This window comes from Lynx canadensis, chromosome B1, assembly GCF_007474595.2.
Source record: "Lynx canadensis isolate LIC74 chromosome B1, mLynCan4.pri.v2, whole genome shotgun sequence".
Classification (NCBI taxonomy): domain Eukaryota; kingdom Metazoa; phylum Chordata; class Mammalia; order Carnivora; family Felidae; genus Lynx; species Lynx canadensis.
The window spans coordinates 62,371,744-62,397,470 of NC_044306.2; the positions used below are offsets into that span (position 1 = coordinate 62,371,744).

Sequence of the window (25,727 nt, forward strand, 5' to 3'; positions counted from 1 at the left end):
CAAGGTGACTGGAGTATTTCTCATGCTTGATTTAATACTATGTTTTATATATTAATTATATATATATAAAACTCTGTAAAAACACACACTTAATCTGTATGATAATATTTCTTCATAAAAATAAACACTCTGGGAATATCTTACCAGTGAAGTTGCCTCCTATAACATAAGGAATAACACCTCCGGGCCATATTCTTTCTGTTCTCGATGTAGCAGCTCTGGGAACTCGATTTTTCTCATTTTGCCCTGAGAATTTTAGAGGTACTTTTCCCTTCACTGTGTTGTTTTGCTCCAAGCCTGCAGTGACATTTAAAACATTCTGTGAAACAGAAGTCCTTGGTCAGGGAATCATTTCCTCTTAAAAGACTGAAGTTAAAATGTCTTATTTACATATTTGTGTAAATATGCCTAAAGTCAATGCATTAAAGAACTTCATTTACCTTACATACTTGAAAAACATTAAAATATTTAAGCATTTCACGTCAAAATCCTATTTCTTAATGATGCTCTCTTAGCAACTTTAATGAATTCTCCTACAACAGTCTACAACAGATAGAAGTCAGGCAGACTTGTAGGCCACAAAAAAAACCTGTTTCCTGTATTCTAATACTAGAGCACTGCCAATTCACCACCAGACGATAAAATAAATGTTGTTTAAAAAGTCACAAGATATTCAAAACTCCTAACTCTTGCTAAATCCTTCATTCTTTTAAATCAGGATTGATATTCTATCGTATGGCCTAAAATTATGAAGATTGCATTACAGAGAGGGTAAATGAAATAATGTTGAGCTAGATATGGTCTTGGCCTCCTGGAATGCCAGTAGATCTCTGTTCAAATTTCCTCTGAATTCACATCCAGATGACCTAGCATTATTTAGAGATCAGTACACAACGTGAACAAGCCAACATAAAATGCAACCTACTCCTAGAGAAGCTTTTGAGTCTGTAGTCATTAATTTTCTTGGTGGCCTTTCAAAATATTTTTAAAAAAATTTTTTATGTTTGTTTATTTTTGAGAGAGAGGGAGAGACAGAGCATGAGTGGGGAAGGGAAATAGAGGGAGACACAGAATCTGAAGCAGGCTCCAGGCTCTGAGCTGTCAGCACAGAGCCCGACATGGGGCTCAAACTCACAAACTGTGAGATCATGACTTGAGCTGAAGTCGGACGCTTAACCGACTGAGCCACCCGGGTGCCCCAAAATATTTTTGTTACTGTTTTTGTTTTTCCTAAATCTTCATTATTATTCATTCTTATTCATCTACTACCATTGACACAAATAACCCACTGGTTTATACTTCAGACACAACAGTGAAAGTATGCCCCTATTCCCGTGTCCCTAACAGGTCTAGTTTGCTTGGGAAAATTATTGCTTGGAAGTGTGCACTATCAATTATTTAATTAACAATTCATCAATTTAAAAAAACATTAGGATATAAACTTTGAACAGAAAACTCTTCTAAAAACTCTAAAATATACGAACAGTGTTTAACAAATTCAATACTAGAAGTATTAACTAATTATGAGACCAGAAGGCTGTTTTTCTATGTATGTTTTTGGAAGGATCAAACATTCTTAACTATTTTCTTAATCAAACAAATCAGTTTCTCAATTTACTTTAAGTGAACTTTACTTCAAAACAAACATTTTTTGTCAGATTAAACATTTTTTGATTTGATTAAAACTGATGTAGTTCCATGCTTGATAAAAACACCTTAGTGTGATAACCATTGCACCGAAAATAAATATCAACCGTAAAATAACCCCCAAATACATCTTATAATAAGGAGAAGCTGAAAATAAGTTAAAAAAACATTTCAACTTCACGTTCTATTCATTAAATTTAAGTTCCAACTTAAGTTCTAAGAAACTTACATTAAACATCAGCTAACAAAAATGATACAGGACTTTTTCTCAGCCTATACCCTTTACATGCTTTGCATATTAATGGCAAACTGAACTGCTATTAGTATAATATTTACTGTACATCAAGTCAAGCGTCTGCAACTTTAAACATTGATATACCAGAGCCAATTCTTCTTATCCTGTCTATAAGCTGGTAGAGAGCCCCTCGTTTCTTTGACATACTATGGTCTCCAAATCCACCTTAAGAATAAAAGAAAACAGTTAAGTTAAACTCATTGTATTTTAAAACTCTTGCAAATAAACCATAGCAACAGGCTACATTGGTTTCTCTTTGGACATCTTTTTTTTCATGGGGTCTTAGAGTGTTAGAGTCATGAATACCCATAAATCTTAGGAGAGTGTAAACATTCTACAAACACAATTTTGGTAGCTGAAATCAAGGGGGTGAGGGTGATCCAGAGAGCAATCTAAATGACTTTATTTGGACATCATGGCAATTGAGTCATCTATTGATAATTCAGAACATTTTTCTTCACTGTGACCTTGACATCACATAGTGTTATATAGGATGACAGCAAGCTGTTCTGCCCTGTTGACTGCATTCCAGCTATGTCTCCAATGTAAACGGAATATTTTCAGAAGTCAAATCAGCCATTGGAAATAAAAACATTAGAAAAGCAAATGTATAGTGCAAGTCTTGCTCCAAGGCTGTGATCAATTTTGAAAACATTTTTAAAAGCATGTTATACTTTATAATATGTTCACATAAAGCTAGAAAATTAGTTTTGATAATTTATAAAAAACAGTAACACATAATTAGAAAAACGTCACAGGAATCCAAAAGGATGTTCAGCAGCAAAATGCATTCCGTTATGCTATGTAATTGACAACACTTATAAAAATAGATGTAAAGAATTTTATAGCTCAAAAGGTAGAAGAAGAGGTCAGGATAAGGAAATATGTCCTTTCGCAGTTTTACCAACTAGAAAAAGGCTAGAAAAGGTAGATTTCCTGTCATCAAGTCAGAAACCAGAGCATTTAAGGAAAACCCAAGTCCTATGACTCTCATTCCAGGGCTTTACTAAAATGCTCTCCTAATTTTATCTCCTGTTTTCCTTTTTTGTTTAATTTTCAATACACAAATAACAAAAAGTCAGCACTGAGCAAACAATATAACCACTAATGATATCTGAACAAGTGCAGATGAATTCATATCACCAGAGTATAGTTCATGAGTCTCTTTAGGCTAAGACGATGAAAGGGCCAGAAACCCATAAAGACAACCAACTGTTCTTGGACCTTGAACTATTTCTTTCCAATACCTTTTCCCCCTTTGAAATTAATACCAAAACTTATTTACCTAGATTAAAGCTAATAAAAACAAAAATAATAACAAAAACCATTACATTATATAAGCCTGTTGGAGGAAAAAATCAAAATTAAGTCCTTATAAGGCAAATAAGTTAGAGTGCTTGTTCACTGACTAATAACCTGCTTGATTATTTGCATTACACAGTCACATTTTTGCTGTGCTACTTGAGAAAAATTTTTGAAATTTTTTCATTGAACATTCTAGAAAGATGAGGTAATATCTGAATGTATTCATTCCTAAGTAGTTATAAGAAACATTTTTGAAGAATGGAATTTATATGTTTGAAATGATGATTTTGTAACAATTATAACTTCATATTAGACAGGCCTGAAACACATATAAATAGGTTTAGAAGAAGGTTAATTATGAGGAAAAAAAAGTGTCTTTAGTTATAAAATTATAAGGATAAGAGTAATTATAAAACTTTACAAAAACAATGCCTCAAGACTACTAACAGCAATGATGTTCCTCATATTTAGCAATTTTAAAAATTTTTATAGAAATCGAAATTGCAAAAAATTCTGTGTAGTCAGTTCATTAAAATAGAAAAAAAAAGAAATTGATAAAATAAGTGGTTATTTCTCACATACTCTAAAAACAAACTAAGTATATATTATGGGAAAGACAATACAGTTTGAAAGAAGAAAATAAGAAATACAGTTAATTTGATCTCCTCACTTGTAAAAATATTAGTATAGCCACCCCTCATAGGGTTATTATGCAGATTCAAAAGGTTAATATCTGAAAAGCACTTAAATCAGGCCTGAGACATGGTAAACATTACAAAATGTTTGTTAAATTAATAAAATTAAAACTATTAACAAAATATAAATTTGCAAATAGGCTCATTTATGTTTAAGAAATGGAAGTTGATCAGCAGGACATGAAAAGTGATTGAAAGAGTACTTTTAGCATTTCAAAAGTATCTTTTCTGCAAAATGAACACAAATTCAGTCAAATAATCAACCATACCTGTGGTATGTCCAAGTCCAAAGGGATTCTGTGTAAGGTCAATTGTCCTATCAATTTGAAAGATACTTAAGTCTTCATCATCTAAGGCAATATCACCCCAAAACACAGCTAAAAAAGAAAAGTTCAATTAAAATGAAATACTTCAGAGCAAAGTCAATGCAAACAAAGCTAATCAGAAAATTTTGAGAAAATTATGGAAATGTGGTTCAGATAGATATTTCAGAAAGTACTTATAACTGAATAGAATATTGAACCTGTAATAGTATAATACGAGCCACTTATAAAAGGATATGACCCACATTTCCTTACTTTAATGTTTGAGGGAGGGAAGGGAGTGAGTCATTTCTCTGAACGAAATGGTCACTAATTTATGGGGGATCTTAGGAAAGAGTTCAGCACTCATGGCTCATTTGCAAATAAATGAAAGTGTGTTTGAATTTGCAGTGGATGCCTGTGACCAAAAGCAGGTCTTCACAGCCAGGTAGCAGGAGAGGTAGTAGTAACTAAATATTTTACTGTCACAGCACCTTACTCATCACACTTGTATACAATTATGATACACTTTCTCTAAATATGGCATTGCCTCTGAGTTTCTGTGAAATGTATAAATAAATACTGAAGTCAGTTCATTGGCTTAGTCAATGTTAGTTGAAGTGACTAAGTCACTTCACTGACTTAGTCAATGACTAGGTGCTACACCTTTGATCTTTCATATTAAATAAAACATTGTCCAAATGTTTAGGAGCTTCAAAATCATTGACCCAAATCCTGAAAACACGCTATCTTTTATATCCAGTCTTTTATACTGCTTAATAAAATAAAGCTCTACAAACCATTGTGGGAAAAAATGAGATAATTTCTTTAAAATCAGTATATGAATTTCTCTTTTAAAGTCAGAAATATACATCAACAAAAAACGCCCTCTTTGTATATTTGAGTCCAAAGCTAAACTAATCAATCTCTTAGTGCTGCCAGATGTCAAAATATAATAACTTTAAGAAACACAGCAAATTAAGAGAATAATCATGAGATTAAAACATTGACAAATGCCCTGGAAGTTGTGGGATATTGTTTCTTGATACAGGCTTACAAATTTTCTTTTCTAAAATTTACTTCAAATGTTTCTTTTGCAAAACCAAATGGGAAAGGGGGAAAATACATTAGAACTTTAGGAAGTGAAAAAAATCCTCCATACTTTTCCAATCACTGTCTTTTAGTAGATTTAAAACTTAATACTTACGAATTTTCACTATAAAAAACTAGTTAATAAAGTTAGTTATTTTATACAATTTACATTTCAATGCTGAAAGCAATACAATACTTTAGGCTTTGGTCAAAAGTTTATTATGTAGAATTATTCACCCAGTTTAGTTCCCTCATGCAAAATGATATAAGAAGGGGTTAGATTTATGTGTAAATCTAGAGAGGGAGAAGATAGAAATTAGTTTAAGGAAGGTTATCACCTCAACATGCGGAAAAATATTCACTAAAATTTGAATCCTCTCATCAACCCCTCTCTTGTGCCCTACTGTCAATGGAAAAGCATGAAGTAGGGAAATGCTTACTATCTTTCACTATTGTAGAAACAAAGTAATGAAAGGTCTGTAGAACAGTTTATAGCACTGGCTAAGAGGCTGGTCTTGATGCCTGAAATTGAATCCAGATTCTAATCGGCTTCATACGCATGTGGAAGAAACCGCTGATGCTCCACTCCCCTAAACCCAGACATCTCAAGAAATAGATGACCTGCCTAAATAAAAAAAAAAAAAATTGCAATTACATAAAAGACTGGCTAGTTTTCATAAAAAATAAATTTTGCACCTTTCCCCCCCAAGATTTTACACTTTAAGGTAAATTAAAGTTTGCTAGTTATTTACATCTTCCATCGTATGTATTTACGATACTAGTTGAGGGCACGGACTGGCAGTGACTCTCAGCCTGGCTCTTCCTTTCTTAGAGCAACTAGAGACACTAAAATAGTGTTACTCTAACATTAATTCGAATAGGAATCACAGCAGATCTGGTTAAAATGGAAGCTCTGATTTAGGAGGTCTGGAGAGGCTCAGATCCTACATTTTTAACAAGTTACCATTACTGCAAATAATTGTCATTGCCATCATCTTGACTAGCATCATTTTTTTTTTCTCAAGAATAAACTCCTCTCTGAATCAGCTTGTTAACTTGAACACTGAGGCACTCAACCAAACAAAACGTAGTTTGTCAGTACCCCATTTATGTAATAAAAGTAGTATGAGTAAAATAAAACTCAAATGTGTTTTAGATTTTTATTTTCTTGTAACGACTTTTCACATGCAATAGGATTCATGTCTTGATGGATGGATTATATCAAAAACAGATCCGCAGTCCAAAGATATAACACTTCACAGGAGCAAAAACATTACTTCTGGGGAGAAGAAAAGGCACAAGGCCAGATGATTCTTAAGAGGAAACAAAACCGTTCTGGAATACATAAACCCATTTTTTTTTATTTAGTGTTATTTTTCCTGAACTCAAAGCTTCAGAATGGTGTGGCAGGTCTGAATACACCATGAACCGCTTCAGGAGAAAACCAAATATTTCTTTGAGAACAAGCAGTAGTGAACGACAAAGCCAATTCATTTCTGTGCAGGCTTGATATACACTGCAGGCCATATATATCTTTAAATGTTGATACTATCAAAATTAACAAAAAAAGAAAAAGCAGCTATCTTAAAATTACAACCCATCACACAGTTTAAAACGCACAATTTCTTTCTTTGTATTGCACACATCTGAAGGTTTCCTTAATCCATCTTCTACATAAATCTGAGTGTCTTATTTCTCCATGCTAGAATACTTTACTTATGCATTGGTGTAGCAAACTGGACCACAACCCCTTATATTACATGGATTTAGAATTTGCATTATAATCTAGTATGTATTTGTTATTCAGGCTCCAAGATATTTCTAATTCTCAAATCCACTTTGGGGTTTTTTACTTTTCTTTCTTTATGGTATTTTCTATTTGTTTTGCATCACAAAAATGAGAAATAGTTTGAAAAATATGAATTACTACTCATTAGCCCCATTTAGTACAGTGATTTGAGGTTGGGGCTATCAGAACTGAAAGGAATACAGGAAACTGGTTATAGATCATAATACTAGGGAAATGCTCAAGTGCAATTGGAATATTTACTATCTGTTTGGAATTCTGCTTGGATTCCTATGGTCAAAAACGGGTTTGGAGCTAACCAATAGGCCAACATAAAATGTCAAGAACAATTTTTAAACTACATGGAAAACCACAGGTATTGTTTTTCTTCTGAAGGCTATTTGCATTCATTGTACTACATTTTTATTTTTTTAAATCGAAGACCAAGGAAGGCAAGTAGCTTTTATTGTAGTAGGTAGAGTAAACATATCTTATAAAAGAATGTATGGTCAGAATAGGCAATCCAAGGTCGGGACTCCCTACACCACGACTTTCAGTGACACTTCTTCCACCCACTTCAGGATTCCCCAAAGATCTTTAGCCCTTCCATTCTGAAGCTGGGATCCAGCAGTCAACTTTAAGGAGGCTTCGAGCCTGCGATTTCCTAAAAGCTGTATACAAAACATACATAGGAGTTTATGCGCTCAGTCACATGTTTTGCAGGGGAGAGGTCCACCACAGGCTGTCAGAAAGGATCACACAAAGTAAAGAGCCACTACTTTTGCCAAAAGCAAAGCCTTCCCGTCCATTCAGGAGAAAATGCTTGCAAACTAAACACCCTCACAAAAATGGATGCATTTACTTGAATTAATGCTAAAGAATCTGACAGCTGGTTACTACTTGACAGTGTACTGTAATGGAATCTCCTTGGGCATTACCTACAGAAAGTCCTTCCAGAAGGACTTCTGTGTCCTGCCTGTGCTTCCGTCAGGAGTAGGCCAGCACGCAAGATTTCATACCATGTTTTCAACAGTCTGATTCGTCAGTCTAATTTTGAAAATACTGACCACAGGAAGCATGTGTCACTCATCTTTAAACCCTCACTTGCCAGAGTGCCTGACATAAAGTAGGTCCTCAATATGTTTTGAGACACACAAAAAATGCGAATGAGAAAATACCGTGCATCGGGCTATAAATCGTGCATGACAAAAATAAGGCTAGCCAGGCTATGTACTTCACAGGTTTGCCTTAAGACCCAAAATACTGATATTCACCATTCCATGGAAGGAGTATTTTAAATCCTTTCAATCCAGAGTGGATTACTGTTATATACTCAAAAAAAAAAAAAAAAAAAAAAAAAAATTTAAAGGGCAACTGTCTTTCTTTTTTATTCCAGTACTATATATTATTAAGTGCAGTTATGGGAAATGTGTCTGCTTTTCTCTACACATCACACTGATATGGTCAGGAAATACGGACTGAACTAGGAGATCTGTTATCATGAGATTTATGGGATTTGAAGAGATAGCTCAAAGATTCAACAATAGCCAAGAGCACTTGCTCATTACACTGTTTTCATATACAGTTTAAACTTTCTGCTTTTATTGATATTGGATTTAGGGAGGAAGAATGATGCCATGTGAAGGCCTGACAAGGCTGCTTTGGCTGCTCTAGCCTACAATAAAGGCTGAGTAAAAATTTCCTCGGACAAGGACAACAATGAAGTCTCAAAAGTCAACTATTTTTACTTGATTGACAACCACTAAGCAAATTCCCAAGGAAAAGTAAGATTTGGCAAAATTCTAATTACCATTTTGGAGACAAGGTTCCAATAGTTAAAAGGGAAAATAATTTTTTCAGCTGGCATCTCATATGCACAGAATAAAATTTTCCCCCAGAATGACACACATAAAAGTCAATTTAAGTTCCAAGTTTGGGAAACAATTATCTGAAATTTTTAAAATCTTAATACAACATAGAAATAAATATGTATATATTTATATAGACTTTCATAATTACTCTTCAAAAAATATAAGAATGAGAATTTTTTAAACTTTTTTAATGTTTATTTACTTTTCAGAAGGAGACAGAGACAGAGTGTGAGTGGAGGAGGGGCAGAGAGAAGGAGACACAGAATCCAAAGCAGGCTCCAGGCTCTGAGTTGTCAGCACAGAGCCTGACGCAGGGCTTGAACCCACGAACTGCCAAGTCATGACCTGAGCCAAAGTCGGACACTTAACTGACTGAGCCACACAGGCACTCCAAGAATTTTTTTATGCAGTATATCTCCTTCTTAAATTTCTAATAATAAAAAAGTATTTGCAGTCCAATTGTTGTAGTGAGTGTTATTAAGAAAACAGCCCATGCCATCATAAAGAATGAAATCTTGCCATTTGCGATGACCTTTGGAACTAGACTGTATTATGCTGAGCAAAATAAGTCAGAGTGAGACAAATGCAATTATGACTTCACTCCTATGTGGAATTTAAGAATCAGAACAAATGAACATGGTGGGGTTAGAGAGAGGCAAACTGTAAAACAGACTCTCAACTGTAGAGAACAAACTGAGGGTTGTTGGAGGGCTGGTGGGCGGAGGGGGGGGCTAGATGGGTGATGGGTACTAAGGCGGGCATTTGTGATGAGCACTGGGTGTAAGTGATGAATCACTGAATTCTACTTCTGAAACCAATGCTACACTATATGTTAACTAACTTGAATTTAAATAAAATCTTGGAAGGAAAAAAACAGCCCATGAAATGTTTTATTTAAAATAATTTCTAGGTTTTTTTTTTTCAAGATCTGCATTTTCACTTCTACCATATATTATCACATAACATGAGCAAAGCCTTCTCATCTGCATTAAAAAGTGTTCATAGGCTGCTAGGTGGCTCAGTCGGTTAAGCATCCGACTCCTGATATCAGTTCAGGTCATGATCTTGCTCATGAGATAGAGCCCCATGTCTAGCTTCATTCAGCATGGAGCCTGCTTGGGATTCTCTCTCTCCCCCTCTCTCTGCTCCTCCTCTGCTCACTCGTTCTCTCTCTGACAATAAATAAACATTAAAAGAAAAGTGTTCACATAGTGAGATACAAATGATGAGTTAAATAAAATGATACACTGGGGTGCCTGGGTGGCTCGGTTGATTAAGCATCCAACTTCCACTCAGGTCATGATCTTGCGGTTGGTGGGTTGAACCCCGCGTCAGGCTCTGTGCTGACAGCTCAGAGCCTGGAGCCTGCTTCAGATTCTGTGTGTCTACCTCTCTCTCTGCCCCTCCCCCACTTGTGCTCTGTCTCTCTCTCAAAAATAAATGAATATTAAAAAAAAATTTAATGAAGTGGATTATATACCCTTCCCTCATAAACTGGATTGAAAGGTGCCTCTGGGTAACATGACTCTTATCTGGCCATTTTTAAACAAGATGTCTTCATCCACCAAAGACAGAATTTTTGAAGGGAGGGGATACAGTGTGACATAAAAATCTAGATACAGTTTGGATTACTGATTATATATTAAAAAAAAAAAAAAACCTGTCCAAACATCCTCCAAATTGAAAGGTCCCTTCAAAGAACCCATAACTGTCACTAGAGTGAAACACAGTCTTCTTTGATTATTTCCTAAATCAGGAAATAAAACGTAATCACAATACAAAATCAAATGTTCAATCTGAAATGCAAAACAAACATATACATATGCACATACATACACACATACATATATACCACGCTAAAGCAAAGAATATTTCTCCAGAATATGGAGACATTTGATAATAAAGTCATTTTCCATGATATTAATGAGTTTCAAGATGAATCTAGATTGACCAATAGATTATGAATACAGATCACAAGCAACAAGTTGTCTTCTTTAAATCTTATATTTTTCTACTCTAATGCAATTGTACATTATGGATATGAGTAAATGCTAAATTTTCAAATAAACATCTTTCTTTTTAAGTCAGAAAACAAAATTGTTCTCATAACAAAAGATCCATTGAAATACCATATCAATCTGCATTTATAGCCCACAATGCCCATGGATAGGATTTCTCAGAACATTTTTAAAATATCACCCATACCACAAATATTCATTCTGAACTCTGTCTCAAAAGAGAAAACACTGACAAAAACGTACTTTGATCAAACAATGTAAAAATAAATATTGAAATTTTTTTGCATATGACCTAATAATTTGTTACAAGCTTTAAATTTAGAAAACAAATTACTGTAGTCCGTCAGTTTTTAAAAACTGCCATTCTTACACTGCTCAAAAATGAATATATAAGCAACCGCTACCAAGATTTGGTTTATTTATGTTTCCCACATCATACATCTTGTAATGACAGAGCAAACACTTGTTTTTTTTTTCCCTCAGGCCTTTAATTGTTTACACTTGTGGCCACTTGTGTGGGCGTCAACCCTGATACTTCTTTCTTAATTAAGTTTGTTTATTTTCTAAATATTGACACTAGCTCTTGGAATAAATCTTAATGTCTTCCTGGAAGTAAGACTGTCCATGCAAATTTGTTGTTTTCTATATTTTAGCTACATTTTACCCACTGGCTGGTCATCTATTCACATAAACAGAATCTTTTTTTCCCCACTTTTTTCCATTTTTTATTTAGTCTACTGTTAGGAAAGACTGAGAGAAAATGCTACATTCCAACCTTTGTATAAGATTTCCTCTTGAGCACAAGTCCAAGGCGGGGTTTTTCTTTGGTTAATATCCCCCACTGCCAACCCATAAAACAACATGTACTCAGTGAAATAAACTTTACATAATTTAAAAACTCACTGATATCCTAAAAAACTGGATTCCATGCACTGATTTCTATTTCTTCCTCCCATAGTCTCAGGGATTTTAAATAATTGGGAAGATAAAGGGAAGTTTACTCACACCAAAACAAGCAAAAATTGAAACAAACAAACAAACAAACAAACAGTGAAATATCCTGTCAATATTATTTTCAACCTTTTAAACTGGTACTTTAATAGATCTATAGTGGCACCTGAGTGGCTCGGTCGATTAAGCATCCGACTTCGGCTCAGGTCATGATCTCATGGGTCCTTAGTTCAACCCCCCATCAGGTTCCATGCTGACAGCTCAGAGCCCGGAGATGCTTCAGATTCTTCATTTCCCTATCTCTCTGCCCCTCCCCCACTCACGCTCTGTCTCTCAAAAATAAACACTAAAAAATTTTTTTTTAATAAATAAAAGATCTATAAAGTGTCAGTAGCTTATACTAACATTAAATGTGTAGTGTTTCCACACTTGTCCAAAGGACAAAAATACAGATTCAAAGGGGCACGTGCACCCTGATATTTATAGCAGCATTATCAACAATAACCAAACTGTGGAAAGAGCCCAAATGTCTATCGACTGATGAATGAATAAAGAAGATATAGTACACACCCACACACACACACACACCCACACACACACACACACAGGAATATTAGCCATCAAAAAGAATGAAATCTTCACCATTTGTAACAAAGAGGATGGAACTAGAGTATATCATGCTAGCGAAATAAGTCAAAGAAAGACAAATACCATATGATTTCACTCATATGCAGAATACAAGAAACAAAGTAGATAAACATATGGGAAATGGGAAAAAAAGAGCCTGAGGGAAACAAACCATAAGAGACTTCTAACGATAGAGAACAAACTGAGGGTTGATGCAGGCAGGTGGGTTGGGGATTGGCAGGTAGGTGATGGGGATTAAAGAGGGCACTTGTTATGTTGAGGACTCGGCATTATATGTAAGTGATGAATCACTGAATTCCAACTCCTGAAACCGATAATGCACTGTATGCTAACTAACTAGAGTTTAAATAAAATTTTTTAAAAATTGAAAAATAAAAGATAAAGCAACTTCCAAAAAAATAAAAATAAATGTGTCGTGCTTGTTATTAGTAAAATGCCCTCATCGACATTCCATTGAAGGCTTAGAAAACCCTCGGATAGTATTGATTCATATCACTAAACCTGCTGATAGAATTTAATTTTAAAAACTTACCAGGCCTTATTGTTCATCATAGAATGTATGCCTTTTATTTTATGTAGCAGTTTATTAGCATTGGCTTTAGGTTATTTGTTACAGTTACAAGATTCTGAGTTGAGAAGCTGTCTAAAAACTTCAGTTTGAGGTCATGCTGGTGACTCATCTTAACCACATGAAGAAGGTCTCACATGGGGAATGAAGAAATAAGTGTTTCCCTTCTTTTCAGATTTGCAGAAACAAGAATGTTACCTGCATTGGCATATGGAGATGACATACTTTATTGAGAAAATGGAAGTGATCTACAAAGGAAGTATCCACTAAATGAAACTGAGTTAATCATAATGTGCATAGGGGAAAGGATAAACCACCCAACTCTGCTTACCTAGTTGCAATATTAATGTTATTGAGTAATCTGCCCATAGTGTTTCAAGCCTTGTTTAGGGTAATAAAGGAAAAGAAAACAGATGTTGAAATATAAATAGGGGCACCTGGGTGGCATAGTCAGTTAAGAGTCTGACTCTTGATTTCGGTGTGGGTCATGAGCTGGAGCTCTGCTCTGACAGCGTGGAGTCTGCTTGGGACTCTCTCTCTCTCTCTCTCTCTCTCTCTCTCTCTCTGTCTCTCTCAAAAATAAATGAATAAACATTAAAAAAAAATTGGCCATTAAATCCACAATCTCTCTGTAGTGTTACAGATGAGTTCATTTTAAAAGAGAATAAATTACAAGTTCTTAAAAAAAGCTTCCAAATGCATAACCTGAATAAAAATTTTACATATATATATATATATATATATATAATTGAGCAAAATAATCCAGTGGCATAAAAAAACAATCCATATATTAATTCACTTTAAAAGTTGTTAGAGGCTTATAGGGGCGCCTGGGTGGCTAAGGTCAGTTAAGCGTCTGACTCTTGATTTCAGCTCAGATCATGATTTCATAGTTTGAGTTTGAGCCCCACATCAGGCTCTGCGTTGAGCGTGCAGAACCTGCTTGGGATTCTCTGTCTCCCTGTCTCTCTGCACCTCACTGCTCTCTCTCTGTGTGGCTCTCAAAAATAAATAAACATTTAAAAAATAAAAATTAAAAAATGACATAGAAGTTGTTAGAGGCTTGGGGCACCTGGGTGACTCAGTCGATTAAGCATATGATTTTGGCTCAGGTCATTATCTCCTTGCTAGTGAGTATGAGTCTCATGTCAGGCTCTCTGCTGACAGGTCAGAGCCTGGAGCCTGCCTTGGATTCTGTGTCTCCCTCTCTCTCTACCCCTCCTCCTCCCCTGTTCATGCTCTGTCTCTCTCTTTCAAAGATAAACATTAAAAAGAAAGAAAGAAAGAAAAGAAAAGTTGTTAGATACTTATAAAACAATGTCTAAAAAAAATTTTTTTTTAATTTTCAAAAGGTCTGAAAGAAGCCCTCCAGAAGGGACTAATGTGTAATGTTTAAAATCCATTTTTTTCGTGTATTTCATTAGTGGTCTCTTATAAAGTAGCAAATGAATAACTATTAGAGCCACAGTCTCTGAGAGAAAAGTAATTTAAGTGTGTACTGTAGCCAATTGTAATGATGGACTGTCATTCAGGGATAGCGTAGTTAGAGCTATAGGTATATAACGTAAAACTTATATTGTGAGCAGTTGCTAGGGCAATGTGACTAATTCTGGCAGTCTTATCTATTTTTAATATTCTTCGCAATGATTCAAAGTGACCCTCAGGAACCTGAGCCTACTAATGTTTTGAATGGTAAAATAGAAAAAAAAAAAAAAAAAAGGCGGCTAAATAGTCAATTTGTCTTTAAATGGTTGTTAAAGGAACTTACCTAATATACTAAATTGTTTTCCAGCTTTCTTGAATTACAATTGACATATCACATTGTATAGTTTAAGGTGTACAAAGTAGTGATTTTATATATGTTAATATACCCATTGTCTTATTCACTTATAAATTTTATGTGTAGGGCAACAACTTTTAAAATCTACTCTTTTAGCAACTTTCACTATACAATACAGTATTATTAACTTAGTCACCATGCTGTAATGTACTAAATTATTAATCCCTAAGGAAAGAGATTTTGCCTTATTTATTTTTGAGTTCCTAGTACCTAGCAGAATATCAAGCACAAAACAGAAGTTCAATAAATAATAATAATCGAGTTGTCCGCTCGTTTTTAACGTAATAAAAATAATATATACACGTATTTCCTAACTCTTGACCTAGAAAAAAAAAATAAAGCCTAGGGGTGAAAAAATGAATGACCAACATACTGGTAATAAACACCGTGAGCACCCAGGAAAACTTCCCAGTAAAGCAATCAGGGCTCTTTGGGAAAAATTACTGATTCCAAGTTTTAGTTAGGAAATGAATAAGATGGGCCTGGAATATATACCATAAACCAGAAAGCAATGAAGCTACAGAGATAAAAGTGTTATGTTAAAGGATTCAGAAATCAGTAAACAAGCCTCCACCGGCCAAAACTGGGACAATTGAAGCATCGATAAGGATAATCAACAATCGTATCGTACACCATTTAGTCCATTAGCACATAACACTAAAACAACAATTGAGCACCTTTGAAGGACACTAGGAAATCAATTCATTTTCTTTATGTAAATGTACATATAAAGAGAAACAAATCTTAAAAAACACATTGCATGATAACTAGTGAGACTAAGTATTGTGTATACATTTTTAGAAAAGTTTTCTCTTTTGAGAATGGGCTGTTCCAATTTTGGGGATGGTTTTCCTTTGAAAGGTTTGCCCTTTGCTTATTGATTGTAGGTTCTTCTTATACACTCTTGATACCAATTTTCTTTCATGACAGTGGTGTCTGGTTTATAGTCGATGCTGATTATAGTTAATTCAATGTACTCAATTCATATAAATGCATTTAATGTCAACACAATAAATTTGATACACGTTTCCTTTATGTTTTGTGCTTTTGAGTCATATTTAAGCAGCACATCTTAAACACTTTATCCAGTTAGAGAAGACCCTTATGCACCTATTTTGGATTTTAGCATTTTGATTTATAAAAGAAATTGACCCATACTATTTTTCCTCTTATTTTCATTGTCTAGCTTTAGAATCAAAATTATACTAACCTTATAATATGAGCTGGCAGACATTATTTTTTCGTAGTCATCATTTGTGTAAGAATGGGATTATTTGTTCCTTAAATAGTTGGCAGAAATTATTTGTAAATGTGTTTGGGCATGGTATTATAGTTAAGGGCATGGTAACCTAGATGTTCCCTGTCTGCACTGCCCCTATAACTATGGAGAGGGATACCACTAATAAAGTCTTTTCTGTGGCATATTTTTAGAGGATGCTTTGATGGGCTGCCCAGATCCCACCTCTTGTTTGAAGAATTGATTCCCAGATGCTGGAAAGGTTTTGACTGAAAGACGTCAATGTTAGCTCTCTTGGCTGAAGAGCAACAAAATCCATAGCCAAACCCACTTCATATATGTAACCGGCATCATATGACTGGCAGAGGACAATGCTTAAAGGTATAGTCACATCACCCCAACTTCAGACTCTCATCCTAACATCAGCTCTCATCCTCTACAGACTGATGGCAGAGAAAATTTTAAAAAAAGGTCCAAAGCCAAATACTAAGAGTTACAGAACTTTAAAGTAGGGTTATCCTCCCAATCTCAGCAGGTAAGCTATACCAAAGTTAGGTTCTACTTACAAAATAATTGTACACTGACACATGGGATGAAGAATAGGAGTTGAGGCACCTAAAAATCTTGAACCTCAAGATTTATCTGAAACTTCCAGGTCTGAAGAAGGGCCTACTCCACCTTATTAAGGACCAGTGTCCTTCCTTTTTTTTTTTTTTTTTAAAGATTATGCAGTGATCCTATCCTGAAAAACAGCATGCACCACTCAAGATCTGCCTTTGCCTCCCTTTCTGGCTACTAAACCACTAACTAGGGTTAAACAACAATATGACCTGACCAGGATGAGCTGGGCCCAAAATAAGCAAGGGCTATATCCAAAAGGACCTATAGAACCTAGCCAACTTGTACTTGTAGGAGCCCAGAGCTTACTCAAGGACTCAAATCTAAGAGTGGGACATAAAATTATGTAAGACAGAGTTTATTCATCTGGAAGCACTGTCCTGTGATATAGGCTTTAATACCCTTGAAAGGACACCAAAGATGATGCAAACATGCTATTAGGAAAAAGCACTGAACTACCTTAAGTAAGAGAGAAATGCCAGAAGGGTCATGTCAGAGGGATTAAAAGTCTCAGAGAAGTAAGTATGCTTGAATGGACATACTATGCTCAGTCAGAAAACCCACCAGACGACTATACAATATCGAAGGGCCCTAAAGATTCACGACTTTACCAAGGCTATAAGGAACACACTATTGAAAGAAAAAACAGAATCACTAAGAAGTGGTAATCTTCTGAAAGCCAAGACTGATGGCAGAAGATAATAAGTATTACAGAACTGGGCTCACTGACAACAGGTGTAACAGAATCCGAAACGAAACAAAACAAAACAAAATAAAACCGAGGTCATAGGATTCTGCTCCTTTACCATAAGCCAGATAGAGATAATTATCATAAGGCATGGCGAGGGTGTAGTATGCAAGAGCCCTGACCCTCAGAGTATTATGATACAATTAATAGAACATGGTATCCAAGGGTAAAATAGATGGGCAGCCAACAAAGGGTATTATTCAATCAAAAATATGAAAGCTGGATGTTCAGGAGATTAAGAGTAGTTCCATCCCATCTCCCCCAAAGTATCCTGAGCTTCAAGATATAAGCCAGTTTTCAGAACTGGAATCCATATACTGAAGGAGGAATCAGGGCTCCAACAGAAATAACTCTTTAATGCCATAAAAAATATTTGATAATGATTCTCCAGTCCTTTCACAGAGGCCTACAGCTATATCCTTGGATGAACCATATACAGACATTTTGAGAACTGTTGGAAACAGAACATGAAAGGAAGACATAGCCCTTAAAATTGAATAGTAAGAAAACATGTAAAATTAGCAAATTCTTAACAACTGAGTGTGGACCAGCATCACAAAAAAAAAGCCAAGGAGAGAAACAGAAATGGCCCTGTTACCATCACTCTCAGCTGCCCATATCTCCACAGCTCAGGACTCTGAGCATTTAGACATCCTGGTTCACAAGAAAAGAGCTTTTCTACCAAATGACAAGACAAGATTCCCACCGAACTTTTAAACTATGATGGCTGCCAGGGCGCTTTCAGCTCTTTGTGCCAAGGGACCAGCAGGTAAGATAAGGTGTCACCATCCTGGCAGGGTAACTGATCCTAATCATCAGGAACTAGGACTGCTGCATACCTGGAAATGGAGAAATATGTTTGACAGCGAGTAATCCTCTTGGGCACCTCATAACACTTTCTTGACCAATTGTGATTATAAATGCAGGAGCCATGGCCTGAGAAGGGTACCGTAAGCAGTGGCTTAGCATCCTTAGGGATGTGGGTGTAGGTGACACCACTAGATAACCCACCTAGACTAGGCGAGGACAATCTAGTATCTAATATTGCCAACCCACAGGGTGATACTTTGGAGAAGAAAAAAAGAACTCATGAATTCCAATTTCTGTTGCACATGATAGATACCGGATCACAAGCAAACCAATTCAATTTTATATATATTATTTATTCTTCAAAAAAGAGTAATTATAGTCACTTAAATAATGTGTTAATTTGGGGGCACCTAGGTGGCTCAGTCGGTTAAGCATCCAACTCTGGATTTTGGCTCAGGTCATGATCTCATTCTTCGTGGGTTTGAGCCCCGCATCAGACTCCATGCTGACAGCACAGAACCTGCTTGGGATGCTCTCTCTCCCTCTCTCTCTGCCCCTCCCCCACTCATGTTGTCTCTCCACTGTAGTGGATTCCCATTGGATCATTTCCAAAACCATCATGAATGTGTATGTTCGTGTTCCTTTATTTGTACATTTTAAAAATGTCACAGAAAGAAAGGTTCTTTAAGGAAGCAGCAATGTTTACAGTATTTTTAGAATATTTCACTTCTAGCATAGAGCATCTCTAAGCACAAAAGTAGTGAATAAATATAAAAATTACCTGATTAATTATAAAAATAGGTAAAAGCAGAGACTAAAATTTTTTAAGTTATTTTTTTATTCAAAAAGTGGTATTCCTTGGCCTTAAAATGTCATCAAAAGTTTAATGTTTACATCTTATGAAGTAATGAGACACTCAGAATCTGCTCTAGCTTGTGTATTTAAGTTAATGAATTCCCTTGGATTTTTAAAGAATTAAAATCTGTGTGGGAACTATAGATTCCTGTGAAATTATACATACAACATTACACACAGTAAAACTCTAGCTAGGAATAATAACTTCTCACACACTTTACATGATAAGAATGTGCTCTAGCAATGATAAAATATACAAAAAAAAAAATTCTTCAAAGGATCAGTTAATGTTTTCAACATTTTAATATGAAAATTACAGTAAAGCGATTCTGTACAGTACAGTACTTCTAAGTACAGTGATTAATAATTCTGAACTCGCGTTCTACAGTTTATTTTCATGACATCAAGAATGCCACACATCCATGAAAAAAAGAAAAAAGCAGACACTGAGTAATTTCTGTTAGATCATCTGTAAAATAATAACCAAAAAAACCCAAAACAGTTTATGACACTCTCTGTTATCATAACTTGTATCCATTTGAGGATATTTTCCATATATTTTTTCTCAGAACTTGGCTTAGAGCTAGAATTGTTGAATTTGGAGCCTCTTTGAATATATGCGACATATATGCAGCATTTTTTAATGTGTGTATACATAAATACTTATGATGTTATGCATGCCAACTCTACCATATAAAAGTTATAGACAGTCTTGATGCTTAACGGGTTAGGGTCCTGAACTCTTTCCCTACTGAAACACAATAAAGGTAAAATTACATACGTAATGAGAAGATAAACTAGTTAAGCATTTCCATATAATTAAACATGACTGACGATATTTGGCCAACCATCAAGGCATAAATTAAAATTGTAAACTGAACTCAAACTCTCTGGACCAGAATACAAGTTAATATTGGCAAGGCAATATTTCCAAGTTCAAAGAAGAAGGTCCCATAGTTATCAGAAATCTCTCATAAAATACTTGAAATGAATCAGTAATTAACATACTGCTTAAAATATTCAGAGGTATAAACTTAAGGGAGAAAGCAATCTTCCAAATATGTTTTGCGTTTTGCTAAACACAAAACATCTTAATGTGAAACTTAATTTTGCCAAGCTCAAAACACTTCCAGGTTTTCCAAGGCTTAAGACATACACATTTATATCCTTTTTTTTCACCACCCAGGCAGCAATGAAAGTAGCTTTCCAAAACCACAATCAATATGTCTTTGACCCAAGTTCCCTATGTAGCTCATCATAACTATTGCTACAGTCACACAGACAAAGAAGCTAGCTTTTAATTTAAGAGATGAACTACTATAACAATTCCAATCCCATGGTTTGAAAAAAAATGACACTGTGGTAGAAAATATTGCAGTTTGAATCTCTTTTTCGTAAAAAAATATTGGCAAAACAAAACTTATCATCTCCCCCTTTTTTAAGCTATCAGTGTGATCAAATTGGCTTAGCTTTTCTCTGGGAGAGCTAATACCTCCATGTTTTAATAAACATGTATTTAATACAGCTATTTAGCAAATAATGGTCCTCTAACACATAGCCCAAAAAAGTAAGAACAGAGCCTGAAACTGATAACCTCATTTCTAAAGAGCAGTGAAAAGGCAGTGTTTTTAGCCATTCACTTGCTCAGTCTATGTTCTGACACAGAGAACTAATGAATTAGCAGCCGTGGATAAGGATTCAGCATTGGCACTGCATGCAGAAGTGTACTTAGAAGCGCTTTGGCCTAGAAGCAACAGTTTGCTTACTGTTAGAAGCACATGAGTCCTGAAGGTATGTTATATTATGGCTACTAATACAATATTTCTTCCAAAACAATCTCAGAAATTTAGACATGTACTTCGTGTTTAGAAGTTCCAGGTTGTGAAAGAAAAGGCAACATGTACAAATTAATTAAAATTCTTGTTCTGCAAACGGGATTCTGAGACCAAAGACAAATAAAGCATCATAGATGGCTTCTCTCTGATGCTCACAACTTGGACAAGGAATGCAAAACGTGCTATGCATGCACTTAATTCTCATAATAATCCTATGATGTTGGTCCAGTCCTTTCATGGATATGAACAATGAAGTTCAGTGAGGTAAACAAACTTGTCTCAATTTAATTTTGGTTGGGGCTGCAATTCAAACCCGGCATTTTATTGTTATGTTATATGAACTGATGAGTAAATCTTAAATAGAAAGTAGAATATTGCATTATTAACTCATGAATAAACCTTAAATAAAAACTAGATTAATTATAATCGAATAGGGGATAAACCCAACATAAATTCTATCCATTGCCTTTAAAATTGTTTTCCTTTCCAGCAATATCTTAGTATGTGAGCTTTGTCATTGCCCTCTCCCTCTGCTCTATCCCATATTTAGGGTGGATCATCCCATTCTGTTGACTTGGCCCTCATCCCATTCTGTTGAGCTTTTCCATCTTTTCTAATGTTTCTGTCGGTATGCCAGGCCAGCCTCTCATCACCAAATAAACGAACTCATCAGTAGCTTTCATATTGGCCTCTGGCATACCACTCCATCAGATTAATCTTTCTAGAACACTTCTAACATTACCTTTCTGCACAAAATGGTGCCTTCAACAAATGGCCTCATCTTCAACAAATGGCCTCATCTTCAACAAGTGTGAGCCTTGGACTGTACACATTAGAATTAGCAAGGAGTTAGGAAAAGTGTTGATACGTGGCCTTGAACTCCAATGCAATGGAATCTATCATCTCAAGATAGGGCCCATAAATCTGTACTTTAGCTCGAAGTATGATAGTTATTTATAAGTCCTAAGGTTGGGTGCCCCCCACGTCTAAGTCTGGTTTCATCCTTTGTCCATCTTGTTGGCCTTCTCATTGTCCTGTGGCCACAGGCTTTGTTCCACTCTTTGCCTTCATTCAAGCTGTTTGCAGTGGCTCCCTTTCCGTCCCATCCTTGTACTTTCTAAGTTCAAATCCACATCCTTTCCTGATGCCACTCTAAATACTGTAATGCTTCTTAGTATCCTGGGCAACTGAACATTCCGCATCAAATTCTTAGATGGCAACAAAATAAAACAACACACGTGTGCCTCACTTCATGAAAAGACTACTGACATTCTTTCTCAGTGACTCACAGTAGGCACTATGAACACAGATGATTGCAAACTGCAGGAATACACATCTATGTTGACATGAAGGTCACTGTGTCCTCCTCTGGTTATATGGGGCCACTTCCCCAGCGATCTGTATCCTTCCTTCCAAAAGCTTTGCTCCGTCTTCTTCTAGTTTTTAGACTCAAAGCTAGTAAGTAAGCTTATTTAAAAGCTCTGGCAGTAAGGTTCTGATAGAAATTCCAAGAAATAAAATAAAGTGCCCATTTAACAAACGGTTTTATGACACAGATTTGTGCTGCATGTTGGAGCTCTTCGTTTACTTTGATTCAAAGCTCGACCTTTTAGGGTTCAAAAAAGCTCTAAATCTAACTTCAGAGTAAATGGGTGTTTGTAAAATCTTTTGTAAAGGGGTTTTAATCTGTAGGGTTTCTTAAAGGTAAATGTAATCTCATCAAAAATTATCCAAACACGTCTACAAAAAAAACGTAGTATTAAGTCTTTTTGAGTCTATGATACATCTATATTTAGGTTTTGGTTACTCTTATTTAACACAGAAACAAAATCATGAACAAAGTAAAAATGGAATTTTAGAAACCTAAACATTCTGAACATAAGCAATCAGGTAAGATCAATCAACACAGTTCTCAGATATTAAAAATGAAATATAAATGCCCCAAATTATGCAAGGATGACTGAAACGGATGGATTTATTTATGTTTGGCAGAACTTTCAGAGAATCTTTTTATACCCATACCGCAACCCTCTGAGATAGAAATTACAACATATGAGGACATTAAAGAGAGATTCAGTGGCTCATCAGGGTCAGAGCTAATTGGCATTAAGGTCAGAACTGGGGCCTAAATCTGTGTGACAACTTAAAAAGTCTGAGTCTTGGGTGCACCATTTCCAAACATGTGTACACACACACACACACACACACACACACTCAAACACACAAAGAATTTGACACCCAAAACCTGCAAATCCAAGGTAATTCTCACAACATATTATTCATAATTATTCTCATAACTAACTTATTGTGTATAACAAGCACTTAGTATGATACAAGGATTGACACACAACGATTTACAAAGTAGTCTAATTTTTTCCCATATTTTAAAACATTAATGAAGAAATTATGTCTTAAAGAAATTCAGCCAGTAAATCACTAGGTTCAATCCCAGTCTGATTCCAGAGCCCAAATATTTAACTACAACTACTCTTCTAGTATCGTTCTTTTATCGCACTTCATTTTAATGTAGATGCCACAGTGAATAATAATAACGTATAATGATGTATATGCTATAATATGTCTCCCTCCACCCTGCCCACATTGTAAAATCTTAATGGGATTCTGCCATATTTAGTTTAAAATCTTGAGATTCTGGCACATCAGCTTATAGAAGTTTTTCATTAGGTGTTAGTGACCACACAACACCAGCAAAGACATCACTTAACACATGTTATTTCAGTAATTGGCAATGTTTTTAATAATGTACTGCTGCCCTGGTATCTCTTTCTTCCATTTCTCCCAACCACACACTTCTTTCATTGTATCTGTGTTCATGCTGAATGCACAGCTGCTGTGAATCTGCAAACCTCACAGCCATTACCATGGAGACGCATCCCCCCCATCACGTATAGGAGACAGACTCTTACCTATTGAGATTTCACCCTTACTCCTCATAGTTTATGACAAATTATAGAAAACTGAGATCCTTCCAGCCTCCCAATGATATTATGCATTTTCCCTTCACCTGGATTATTTTTTCTTGTTTATTCATTATTTTCCAGTCCTCACTATAAAATCTTAAAATTACAGAACCAAAGTGCAACCTTCCTTGAGCTCTAAGGAAAATATAATTTCCCCAATTCACCCTCCCAAAAAAATAAAATACAATATATGATGAACATAACATAGTTACAACCATCATGAGAAGAAACTCATCCAAATATGTGCTCATTTAATTCAAACATGTGCTCGTTCAAATCTTTGTATTTGAATCTTAAAAACCCAGGGGTGCCTGGGTGGCTCAGTCGGTTAAGCAGTTAAGTGTCTGACTCGTGATTTTGGTTCAGGTCATGATCTCACAGTTCGTGGGATCAAGACCCTGTCAGGCTCCATGCTGACAGCACAGAGTATGCTAATTCTCTCTCTCCCTCTCTCTGTCCCCCCACTAGCGCTCTCACTCTCTCTCTCTCTCCCAAAATAAATAAAACTTAAAAAAATCTAGAGTGGGGTGCCTGGGTGGCTCAGTTAGCTAGCTCAAGTCATGGTCTCACAGTTTGTGAGATTGAGCCCCATGTTGGGCTCTGTGCTGACAGCACGGAGCCTGCTTGGAATTCTGTCTCTCTGCCCCTCCTGCCCCTCTTCTGCTCATTCATTCTCTCTCTCTCTCTCTCAAAATAAATACATTTTTTTTCAACGTTTATTTATTTTTGGGACAGAGAGAGACAGAGCATGAACGGGGGAGGGGCAGAGAGAGAGGGAGACACAGAATCGGAAACAGGCTCCAGGCTCTGAGCCATCAGCCCAGAGCCTGACGCGGGGCTCGAACTCACGGACCGCGAGACCGTGACCTGGCTGAAGTCGGACGCTTAACCGACTGTGCCACCCAGGCGCCCCATAAATAAATACATTTTTAAAAATCTAGAGTATCAGACCATTTGCTTTCTTTTTCTATAACACCCTAGTATTGTGTTTGGCTGGTTTTTCCTCCATCGTCCACCATACTATTATTAAGCCTATAGTCATAATTTGTTCCATTTATCTTCTTATGAGTCCACGAATATTTTCCAGATCTTTTTTTTAAGTTTTTTAATGTTTATTTATGCTTGAGAGAAAGAAAGAGAGATAAAACATGAGTGAAGGAGGAGCAGAGAGAGAGAGGAAGACACAGAATCTGAAGCAGGATTCTGGCTCTGAGCAGTCAGCACAGAGCCCAATGTGGGGCTTGAACCCAAGAACTGTGAGAGCGTGACCTGAGCTGAAGTCAGATGTTTAACTGACTGAGCCACCCAGGTGCCCCATATTTTACAGATCTGTAAAAAATATCTTCCTTTTGGGGAACCCATTTGCTTCCTCTGTGTATTTATCCCTTTTACTTTTCTCAAATGTACGGGTATTCTGAGTATTTCAAACAAATAGTTACAGTCATTCTTACAATAAGATATTCTTAGAATCCTCCTCTCCCAGTACCCTTTGGTGTTCCTATTGTTATTGGGGAATGTTGTGTGGTCCTCTGTAGCATTCTTACACAAATGTAATTAGTGAATATTGGAAAGAAGCCAGTAATTATTTGGAGGAGTTACGGTAATAAAGATCTAAAATAAGATAT

General features: G+C 35.8%; 1 protein-coding gene across 1 annotated transcript in view; it reads right to left on the reverse strand.

The window, feature by feature from the left end:
* Positions 1-25,727, reverse strand: part of TLL1 (tolloid like 1) — a 212,456-nt gene that overhangs the window by 121,755 nt on the left and 64,974 nt on the right. Inside the window, exons 2-4 of the mRNA XM_030312787.1 lie at positions 4,212-4,319; positions 2,027-2,107; positions 145-297 (exon numbers count right to left, since the gene is read on the reverse strand). Coding sequence (XP_030168647.1) covers positions 145-297; positions 2,027-2,107; positions 4,212-4,319 — 342 coding nt within the window. The remainder of the gene's footprint in view (positions 1-144; positions 298-2,026; positions 2,108-4,211; positions 4,320-25,727) is intronic.